Raw genomic sequence first — 11,786 nt, forward strand, 5'->3', positions numbered from 1 at the left:
GCAAAAACCGCGATAGAGTGAAGCCGTGGAAGTCGAAGCGCGAAGTGGCGAGGGTTCACTGTATATTTCTGCTATTGATTGTAGGAGTCCATTCTGGCTCATAGCTGCCCTATGCGGCAGAGTAGAATTTCTCTTTACAACTCCTGAGACTATAAATCTTTATGGAAACAGACTGGCACATCTTTCTCTCACAGAGTTGTTGGTGAATTTCAACTGCTGACCTTACATTTAGCAAACCAAATGTATTAATGCAGTTTAAACAATGCAAATACAGTAACTTATAAAAGTGTGATGACTTTGTTTAGAATAGCTGATTCTAAGATGATCTAGTTACCTTGAACTTAATATTAGAAACTTATGATTGCATATTATCTTTCTTTATGAGCTAAATTGTGGCAGACTGTTGCTTTGCACACAATAATCAAATTTAAAATTCAGTAGGTTAGTATTTACTGATTTGAGTTACAGCTTTACACCTCTAGCTAGTTAACCAAAATCTCCCCCAAATATATGACCTGTACATTCTCCTAAGCGGCAGGAAACTTTTGACTAAAATATAATGCCTTTATTTATGCTACAAAACTTTCATCTGCTTTGTACAGGATAGGAATAGTTAAATTATAAAGTATTTTGCTTTTTGAGATTTATGCCTGTTGTGATTTGTTTGTATTTGTGGGTTTGTTTTAAGCTGTGCTTGAGGAACTTGTTAATACTGGGCGTTTAAGAGGCACCGTGGTTGGTGGGAGACAGGACAAGGCGGTGTTTGTCCCTGACATCTACTCCAGAACGCAGAATACTTGGGTGGATTCCTTTTTCAGGCAGAATGGCTATCTAGGTAACTCTTTTGCTTTTATTTAACACTAAAACAGCTTTCTACTACTAACCATATTCTTAGGAAGTCTTATACTAACCTCAAAAATGTATACATAGTATGTTTACCTATAGCCAACAGATTAATGGTTCTCCTTGAGTGTAAAGATAGTCACACTGCGGGATTGCGTGGGTCTTGGGACTGAGTTAATTTTATGGTCACTGTACAATTAATTATGTAGAAAAGTCAAAAGCTGCTATTCGATTGTTCCTAGTTTTCTAGTGATGCTAAGTTAATACCACGAGTTCATGCATTTTAAATTCATATAAATTAAATATACTTATTTCATATATTTTATTAAATGGCCAGTTTTTTCGATTATATGACTTATCAGCTATCAATTTTCAATGTTTATGTTTAGTAGTTGCCCAAAACTTCATAAGCATTTGAAGTTTTTCCAAATCCTATTTCATTTATCCTGCTGTCACTGGACAAAGTTGATTGATGGAATCTGGTCATTAAGAAGAAGAGAGCAAATATAGGTAGAACACATATTTTAATCAAGTTCCTAACCCAAGTTACAACATGTAACAAATTAGTTACTTGATCAGTAGCCAACCTGTAACTCATTAGTCCAGTTAAACAGTTTAAATATATGTTCATACTGTGTTTTGCTGAAGTTTTCTTCACTTTCTGTGATATGTTTTCCAAGTTTTGAGTCAACATGGATGTGGATTAACACTTTGTCATAAAAGTTTTCTTTAATATGATTATTTGGGGACTGGAAGATAGATATCTATCATAACTTTAGAGGCTAAAATTTTAAGTTCTTATTTTTTACTTCTGTCTAAAGTATTAAAACTTTTTCTGCTTTAAATTAGACTGGAGAATTACTTTGTTCTTATTTATCTGATGAAACATTAAAAAAATAAATAGCATTACTTCATTAACTAATATGTAAAATAAGTTATCGTTTTTCTCACTAACCCATATCCTGCCTATTACTTCTGTCTCTGCTTTTATTGCCCATTAGTTCTTACGTGTTTTCTTCTGACCTCCTCAGTTGGAGAGGGAGTGACAAAGCTAGTTAATGAGGAGGCTGTACTTAAACTAATTTATTCATAAATACAGGAGAACCATATACCGCCACCTACTCCCTGGTCATCTTTTCTTTTTAAAATTTTATGTGAAGTATATTTTGACTAAGGGAAACCTTATAGAGTACAGCAGAGCTGCCCTTGTGGGTTTCTAAGACTGTAAATCTCTACAGAAGCAGAAAGCCTCAGCGATGGGAGAAAGATGAAGCTTTCTACCTCTGTAAATATTTACAATCTTGAAAACCCACATGGGCAGTTCTACTCTGTCCTATATGGTTGCTCTGAGTCAGAATAAACAATATAATTAAAGGAAAAGTGACCAAGGAATAGGTTGTGGTATATCTTTGTACTTTATTTCTAAAAAAAAATGGAATTTAACTTTTTCTTAAGACTTTAGCTAAAAAGGTATGAGTAATTGATAATTCTTTTTGCCCTGTCCCACCTTTCTGATATATTGCTAGAATTTGATGCTTTGTCCAGACTTGGAATCCCAGATGCTTTAAGCTACATAAAGAAAAGATACAAGACTACACAGCTCTTGTTTTTGAAAGCAGCTTGTGTTGGTCAAGGACTTGTGGACCAGGTGGAAGCATCAGTAGAGGAAGCCATCAGCTCTGGAACATGGGTTGATATTGCAGTATGTTTTATCATTTTCTTATTAGTTTTCCTAAACCAATGACAAGTGATAATTCACTAACATATGACTGTTTTAAAAGTTAAGATACACAAAATTGGTGGTAATGTGCTTTAGAGACTAATTATAATTGTCCTTGTTTCAATAAAAGTAATCATAATTCTTTTACGCTACAGTCATTGTAGCTTTCAGGTAGATGGTAACACCCTACGTGTGCATAACCAACATCTAGAATTCTAAAAATTCATGTATGTGTATGTCACTTTCATCAGCCCTGTAAACCATAGAAATGGATGAAATCCTCATAGTCTCATTGAAACATTTAAAACTATACTGACGTCAGGCATGTGGTAGCATTGTTTATCTCTTATGTGTTAACATCTGCTAACATTAAAACAATTTGCTTTAGCATTGATAGTATATTATGTTAAGGTTGAGCTGGCCTTCATGAAGAAAGAAAAGGCCAATCTATCATTTACCAGTGAGGGCCCAGACTGTCTCTGTGAAGCAGATACACCAGTTCCCGAAGATACCAGATTTACGTGTTGTCTTTTCTATTCACAATTTTATTAAATATCATCTATATGGCACCATTGTACTTGCTGGAGAAAAATCACCTAGCTAAGTTCCCTGCTCGAGAGGGATATCTTCATTGAGGGGAGAAAGTCATTGAAAATAATAATTTCAGAGCATGCAAAAACTAAAAATATATGTTGGAGGTAAAGTTACTGGGACTAGTTTGTAATTGTTGTAAGTGCCAATGAATTAGTTCTGACTCAGAGTCAACAGAATGAAACACTGCCCAGTCCTGCACCATTCTCATGATTGCTCTTATGTTTGAGCCCATTGGATTGTTTATGGGTATGAAAAAAAAGAGAACTGAATGTGATTTTTAGGTTTGGGTCCTGGCCAACTGAGGTGGAAGGTAGTACCAGTAATTGAAATGGAGGCTGGGAGATGGAGGTGCCATAAATCATGAGTGTTTCACACAGGTAGATGGCATATGCCTGTAGATGTACTTAAGGTCTTCCAAAAGCTTGTGGAAAGCAGAATTTTTTGAAAATGGAATTTTTCTACAAACTTTTAGAAGACCCCTCCCCCAACATATAAGTGGGATGGTAGGTGGGTAATAGGATGTATGTTTCTATACCTCGGTGTGATGATGAAACTAAAAATGCATAATTTGAGTGATTATCAGCATATAAGCCTAATGCTCACTTCCACTTTTGTCTAGTCCTTACTCTTAAACCCAAACCAAAATCAGTGCTATCGAGTTGATTCTGACTCATAGGAAGTGACTTTACAGGACAGGGTAGAACTGCCTCAATGGCTTTCTGAGATGATAACTCTTTATAGGAGTAGAAAGGCTTTTTCCCACAAAGTGGCTGGTGGCTTTGAACTGCTGACTGTTCAGCATCCCAACTCATAACCACTACACCACACAGAATAGAACTGTTCTTTATTGTTTCTGAGATTGTAAGTATTTATGGGAGCCTTCAGCCTCATCTTTCGCATACAGGGTAGTTAGTGGTTTTAACTGTCAACTTTGCAGTTAGTAGCCCAATGTTTATCACAGATCACCATCAGAGCTCCTCTGTCAGCATATAAACCAAAGCAGACCCATGGCTGTTGAGTGGATCAGAACTCACGGTGGCCCTAAAAGGGGTTTCGGAGATAGCTGATCTTTACAGGAACAGCTAGCCTCATCTTTTCCTGCAGTGTGCCTCGTGGGGTTACTTGCTGACCTGCCAACTTTGGTCAGCATATACATGGTTCTAAAAGCCATTGGACTTATTAAGATCACCTAGAGAGAGCATATAGAAAGCAAACGGTTTATCTGTCTTGTATTGCATATATACTTAATTTTTTTTTTTTTGGTAATTCTAGCCTCTGCTGCCTAGTTCTTTATCAGTTGAAGATGCTGCAATGTTGCTTCAGCAGGTGATGAGAGCATTCAGCAAGCAGGCTTCAGCCGTAGTCTTTAGTGACACTGTGGTAGTCAGTGAAAAATTTATAAGTGATTGTATAGGACTGTTCAGTGAACTGATGCACCAGAAAGCTGAAAAGGTAATTCAGATTTCCTTTCATTGTAACCTTCACAGTATTTTCACATTATTAATGTCTGTGGGAAAATGGCATAATCAGTCTGCCCAAAAGGAACACTTTTTACTGCACATCCTTTTATTTTATTTGATATCTTTACTTTTGGGGGGCTGACTCCTTACATTGAAATGACATAAATGAAATTACATACTTATCAGCTAACTGAGAGCAATGATCTAACTTTAAAAGATGAAAATGTACAAAGGTAGTTATCTATAGATGACTTGTATAAATGATACATTTATTAATGAGTGCATAATGTTCTTACTAAATTACATAAATTGTTCTTATTAACAATTTCACATTTGTTTTACTGGTTTTGGCTGTGCAATCAGGGTAACTAGATGACATCGAGCTATTTAAAAGTAGAGATTATCAAGAATGAGTCTTGAGGAAAAACTTACTAATTCTTGATGTGCAGCTCATATATGGTTAGTTGGGTGGTATCAGATATATGGACAGTACTTAACTTTCTGGTAATCCCAAGTATCCAGTTGGATCTTTAAATCAAAAAAAGAAAAGAACGGGGCATGGGCCACCTATTCATGAATAGTAAACAATAGCAACTGAAGAAACTGCATCTGATGTTGAGCAATCAGATAAGACTGTTCAGTGATCAGATAGGATTTCTCATTAACTCGTAATAGGTACAACAAGCCAAGAACAGCAAGAAGAAGAGTGGTTTGGGGCAAGCAGAAACAGCCTCAGTGTAGCAGCTGTGACTTAACGTTCTGTGGTTCTTCAGAACAGCAAAACCAAAAGAACAGTAGAGATGAGTATAAAAACAATAACTTTTATTTATATATCTGTGCCCTCTCCCCACCCCACCCCCAAATGTTTTATTTCAGGAAATGAAAAATAATCCTGTCCATTTAATCACTGAAGAAGATCTGAAACAAGTCTCTATTTTAGAAAGCAGTACTACAGGTAAAAAGGATAAAAAAGAGGAACGAAGAAGAAAAGCAACAGGTAATGAGTTTTACTAACCAGATGATTCAAAGAGAGGAGTGTATTACTCAGTTCAGTGCACTTTGCATTTACTAGGTCTTTTGAAAGGACTTCTGTTTTCTTGATTGATCTTTAATTTTAATTTTTATTATTTAATTAGATTTTAATTATTACAATGTAAATATTGACTATACTGTTTTATGAAACTAACTTAATTTTATGGTCTTACCCAACTTTTATTGTTCTCAACTTCCAGCCCAGAAAAAAGTAGCCTTTTTTTTTCTGATTTTCAAATGTGCCAAGCTCTTGTTTCTCTTAAACTTTTACACTCAGTGTACTTTTCTACTTGGGATGCATTTCTCTTAAACACCGACTTGCTGGTTCCTTTTTGTCAATCAGAACTCAATTAAAATGCCATTTTCTCAGAAGGACCCCGCTAACTGTACAGACTAGTAGCTACGGCCACTCTACATTGTGTTATCTTGTAAGTTTTGTTGCGTAGCTTTTGTCTTCGTGGTGTATTTCATTGTTTGGGACGCCCATACCTTGACTTCTGGTGGTCATCGTTTAGGGCCTCTATAAATATTTATCGAATGAATACATTTCCTAAGAAATGTGTTTTTCTTTTCAAATGTGGAGTCACTGTAAATTATTCTAGGTAGCTCTGGTTATTAGTAACTTACATTTAAAAAGTAATTTTTTTACATACTTTTTATAGAAGAAACAATTTCATTGGTGTTATATGAAAGTTAAAGATTTAGAAACTCAACAATTTTATTGGATAGTCTTATAAGAACATGATTAGTTGCTGTGGGAATTCATTCTCCCATTACTCTCAGGAAAGTTTTTTCCTTTGTCAAAACTTCTTTCCAAACCTTATGGTTGGGATTCTTCTTTATTCCTCTCAGAAACCAATAGTAAGCAACAAGTACTATAATACATCATAGTAGCATTTATAACCATGTATATTGCATCATATTGCTTGAAGAGATTTTGTTCTCATTGATGGTGCTATTGTAATCATTTGCCTACAGTATGTGGAATAATGTCAAGTATGAGAGTCCTCCCCATAAGAAACTTATCACCAACTATAAAAGCAAATTTGCTTTAGACTTGTACTTTTGAAAATAGTATTTTCCCATAATAAAAAGGAAAGATAAATTAGTAGGACATTTAAATACAGAATAAGATAAAATCAAAGAGAATTCTACTTAGCATTTAGAAAAGGTTCTTAATAAGCACTCTATTGAGAAAATGTCACCTTTTGTGAAGAAGTGGATAATAGGAACTTTTTAAAATTTAAATTCTATTACTAAGTATTCTATCTTTGTAGAACAAATACTATAAAGTTCTTTTTAAACAGACACTTTTTAAAATGTGATGTGCAACAGCAGAGTGATACCTCTAACATTTAAAATGTTTAAGTATTTGTTTCATAAGTTGTTGTGCTTTAGTCTTTAAATATCTAGTAGGTAATTGATAATGGTATTTTTCTGTTTAAGAAATTCCGTATGCCCAGTCAGCATTTATTGAGCACTTGTTATGTATTAAGCATTGCTTTAACCCAAGGACACATACATTAATGAGACATTGTGTTTTAGCTCTCAAGGACCTCATGAACTGGTTAGGTGATCGATGAGTAAGCATGAGCCATCTTTCAAGCTAACAGGCACATAAATTTGTGTTAAATATGTGTCTTACTGGGAGTATTATTTAGACTGTCATGTGAAATGATTAGATGAGGGCGTATTTCTTTGGGGAAGGTAAAAAAGGAAGCTCAATGGTAGGAAAGAATATATCTGACCAAAAAACGGTCAGCAAAGCTACAGTTTTGGTGAAATTAGAGCAAGAACGCATTCAGAATAGATAGGCTATCTGAGGAAGTTCCTTAAATTCAATCGATTACATATTTATTGATTGATTGAATTTATTAAACTTATACCAAAACACCACATTTTAAAAGATAGTAAAAATTTCTTAGAGCTTTTTAAAGAGGTGATTTAATTAGACAGTACTAACTAAAGAATTTCCCCCAGAGGGCAGTGGAAGTGTGAGAGGAGGAGGTGGGAGCAATGCCAGAGAGTACAAGACTAAGAAAACTAAGAAGAAGGGACGGAAAGACGATGATAGTGATGAGGAGTCTCAGTCATCTCACCCAGGTTTGTACTTGTATTGTGTTCTTCCTTTGTAGGTGTGCGTCACATAGAACGTGTACTCACATGAATCTGTTTATGTTACTTGGTTCCAATGTGCATTAATTTCAGGTGAAAATGTGCAGTCCTGGAAACCCTACTCTAGAGTATGAGTGAGAAAGGGGCCCTGGGGCAGTAGTTGAGCTGCCAACTGACAAGATCTGCAATTCAAAACCATCAGCTGCTCCTGGTAGAAAGATGGGGCTTTCTACTGCCATCAAAATTTACAATCCTGAACACCCACAGAGGCAATTCTCCTGTGTCCAGTAAGGCTGTAGGAGCTGGAATTGTCCCGATGGTAGTGAGATGAGCGGGAATGGACTCGAGGACAGTGGTTTGGGGGTTGGTTTTGTTTGGGGCTGTCCACACCACTAAGGAAAGTGGTTGAGACATACAGGACACAGATATTTCTGACTAGGCAAACCCAGCAAAACAACTTTAGGAAACGCTGGGAAATAGTTCATGACATTGAAAGGGCAAAGAGCAAACTGCTGGAATGGGTCTAAAATTAGGAAAGAGTAGTATAGCTGTTCACAAGGCAGAGAAGAGATGCTTAAATGACTGGGAAAGGCAGCAAACACTATCGCCATAAGTTTTTTAGAGAAATGAAACACTAACTCTCATTGTTTCTAAAAGAATGAAACAATTTAACACTCATTGTTTGTAATGTGTTAATCACAGGGTACCAAATTACTAGTATTATTATCTTTTCATGCCCTTATACATTTATAACCAACAGTGGGAAAGCTTTGAATGTTTTTACAAACATTTGTACAAGCCACAAATCATGACTTTTCCCATTGGATGTTAACAACACTTTGCACAGCTTCAGCTTGCACGGGTATTTTTATGGTCCCTTACTGCTGTGCACTGCTTTATAGAAACTAAGTGTCTCAAATTTAAAATGAAAACATCAACTTTATACACGTTTAATTTTCAGGGTAACACATACCTGGTTGGTTGCTGCTATCTGAGTGGGAGAATTAATTTTTATGAACCTTTCTTTTCCTAGACTGATTAATGTTTGGTTATTTTAAAAGTAGGAGAGACATCTTATTTTGTTTTTCCAAATTAGGTTCTTTAAAAAATTTTTTATTTTATTTAAGAGTTTTAACAATACAACAGTGATCCAAAACTCAAAAACAAACTCACTGCCATCGAGTCAGTGCTGACTCACCACACCCCCCTGTGGGTTTCTGAGACTGGAACTGTTTATGGGACCCGAAAGCCCAGGCTTTCTCCCGTGGAGCTGTTGGTGATTTCCAACTGCCGACCATGCAAATTGCAGCCCAACAGGGCTCCAACGGTGATAGCCCCTCCTATCTCACAAAAAGGAAAAAACGCTGCAGATGATAATAGTTTGAGCCTTATGTGCTACCCTTTCCATGGAGTGGAAATTACAAATAGTGTCCAGCTGGGAGGTGCCCATGTGACTGGTGTGCCGGCAGCTGCTACTGTGCTACTACTACTAATAAACGCATCCTTATTTACGGTCCTGTCTGCAAGTAAGCTATCTTTAGATGAAAACAGGTACTTTTCTGATTTGAAAGATAACATCTTTATGAAACAAGAAGAAGCTTTATAGAATCTATGAGCACTGCCCTTCAATAGCAGTGAGAGATGGGGGTTTTGAGGAGTCCTGGTGGACAGTAGTTAAAGTGATCAGCCAACCAAAAATTCATCCAAACCTGCCAGCTACTTCTCAGGAGAAAGGTGGCGGTCATTTGTACTTGTGAAGATTTACATCTCAGGAAATGTGTTAGGGGCAAAATGGGTTTTGAATCTGGGTTGTAGGAATCCTGGGTGAGTGGTGGTGAAGCATTCAGTTGCTGGCCCGAAGGCTGTCCGTCTGAACCCACCAGCTGCCCCGCAGGAGTAGGAAGTGGCCATCTGCTTCATCGAGACTGAGGGCCTCGAAGCTTCTGCCCTACAGGGATCACTTCGACTTGGAAAGGGCTCAACAGCAGAGTGTTTGGTTTTGATACGTGGGCTTTACATTTCATTGGTAAATGAACGTTCCTATTCCCCAAGTGTACTTACTGCAGGTGAGGGGAAAGGGAGCTACAAAAAAATAACTAATCTTTCTACTTTTAAATAATTGTTAAGTGAGGCATATGATGCGTTTGGACATAGATTATAGAAAGGGGTTCTAAAAATACTAAAACTGTTCTTCCACAGAAATGTAATTTTTCAATGATGTTGAAAAAGGATTGTGTTGTAATTTCTGACATAGAGGATGAGATTGAGTTCTCAGCTGAAATGTAGGATCTACTCAGTGTGAAGATTACTAGAAAGAAATATAATTTAACAACTTGTAAAATGTATGTAGGATGCAAACAGGGGAATCATGGGCTATTTGGTGTGGAAGACTGGAAATGAGAGGCTCATCAAAGGAGGAAGGTTAATACTTGTCTGCTTGTTCTCGAGCTGTGGTCTCAGCTCCCTGCATCTTCATGTGCAGGAGATTTGATCTCTGAGCTATTTTAATTTCAATTCTTAAGGTGTAACTTTTTGGATCAGTAACTTGATTTAGCTAATCACATTTATGCTCCTACAATCTCTAGTGGTAGTATTGTTAGCCTTATCGGCCACCAGTACCATGTCAGCAAAGTAGGCACGTCATTTCCACAGTTAATGTTTACCTCCATTAGAGCAGAATTCCCTTGGTAGTCATCTCTGCAAGATCAAAATAGATTATGATTATAAAATTATGAGAAATTTTTTATCTGTGCCTTTCTAAAAAGTGAGGATTTAGTTTAAACAATTTTTCACTGTGGTTCACAAGAGTATAACTGTTGCTGAAGAGCATATCTAAATGGCAAGAGTGATTTTATTTTGAATAAATACTCATTTTTACAGAGAAGGAAAGTCTGCCGGTGGCCATTGTGTGAGAATGTTCTTTCTAAATGATTTCCAATTCTATGTATCATCTAATTAAGAGTAGAGGAAAAGTTTATCATTTTTTAATTCTCTGATTAACGAAAACAGTCATTTTGAGGAAACTTGACAAAATGCTACTATATACTATATATATACTATATACTCTTGTTAAAGCTATTTTTTATTACCTTTAGCATTTCAATTTCATTGACCAAAAATAAGCATTAAAGTCTTTATGCCAGCAGTGAATGAAATTCTATCAGGTTACATGTGTTAGCAAGACCTTACCCATTTTTTGTTTGTTTTTTGTTCCTTAATATTTATTATAGGAAGAAAAAAGCTGGAAATCACGTTCATGCCCCAGGAAGAGGTTGGAGATTTTTTAAGGAAGCGTATACAGGATGCTCCTGAAGAGTTTATTTCTGAACTTGCTGAACACTTAACTAGGCAAGCAGAACACTGCTTTGGTTTTTCATTTTTATGGTAAAATTGCAGAGGGGTGTTAGCCAAGATCATGGAAGACATCGCTTTTCACCTTTTTCTTTTCAGAGTGTAGAATTTAACTGCAACAAAAATTCACTGCCATTGAGTTAGTGCTGACTCCTATCAACTCCCTGTGGTAGACTGTTTACAGGAGTAAAAAGCCTAGTCTTTGTCCCAGAGCTGCTGTTGGTTTTGAACTGACAACCATGCAGATTGCAGTCCATTGCATAACCACTTTACCACCAGGGCTCCCTCTAGCCACCAAAGGTCCAGATTTTGATTCCTTATTGAGGGCATTCAACAAACATTTGTTTGAGTGAGTGAGTCAATCAGGATGAGAAGTAAATGCCAAGAACAGGAACAGATGTTCTTGTTCATAGATTTTGCAGTTAAGAAGGAAGATGCCGGCTGAATTTAAACAGTTGCTGCCAAGCATGAAAACCGCATTTATAAGGAAGAAGAGATCATGTGCTGTCTTGGTTGCTGAGATACACAGTTTCTGCTTTTGTGTTCTCTATCAAGGCATTCCTTGCCCCATAGGGTTTTGCATGGCTGTTAATTGTGGGTGAGAAGATTGCCAGATCTTTCTCCTGAGCAGTAGCTTGTTGTATTCAAATTGCCAGCCTTTTTTTTTTTTT

General features: G+C 36.5%; 1 protein-coding gene across 2 annotated transcripts in view; it reads left to right on the top strand.

Moving 5' to 3' along the window:
* Nucleotides 1-11,786, top strand: part of UFL1 (UFM1 specific ligase 1) — a 35,466-nt gene that overhangs the window by 13,845 nt on the left and 9,835 nt on the right. For both annotated transcript variants that reach the window (XM_045294378.1, XM_004710910.3), the window contains exons 8-13: nt 689-835; nt 2,370-2,545; nt 4,430-4,609; nt 5,494-5,614; nt 7,630-7,752; nt 10,995-11,112. In XM_045294378.1, the coding sequence (XP_045150313.1) occupies nt 689-835; nt 2,370-2,545; nt 4,430-4,609; nt 5,494-5,614; nt 7,630-7,752; nt 10,995-11,112 (865 nt within the window). The remainder of the gene's footprint in view (nt 1-688; nt 836-2,369; nt 2,546-4,429; nt 4,610-5,493; nt 5,615-7,629; nt 7,753-10,994; nt 11,113-11,786) is intronic.

Source organism: Echinops telfairi, unplaced genomic scaffold (genome assembly GCF_000313985.2).
Source record: "Echinops telfairi isolate 266 unplaced genomic scaffold, ASM31398v2 ScPeMD7_3533;HRSCAF=4204_0, whole genome shotgun sequence".
NCBI classification, from domain to species: domain Eukaryota; kingdom Metazoa; phylum Chordata; class Mammalia; order Afrosoricida; family Tenrecidae; genus Echinops; species Echinops telfairi.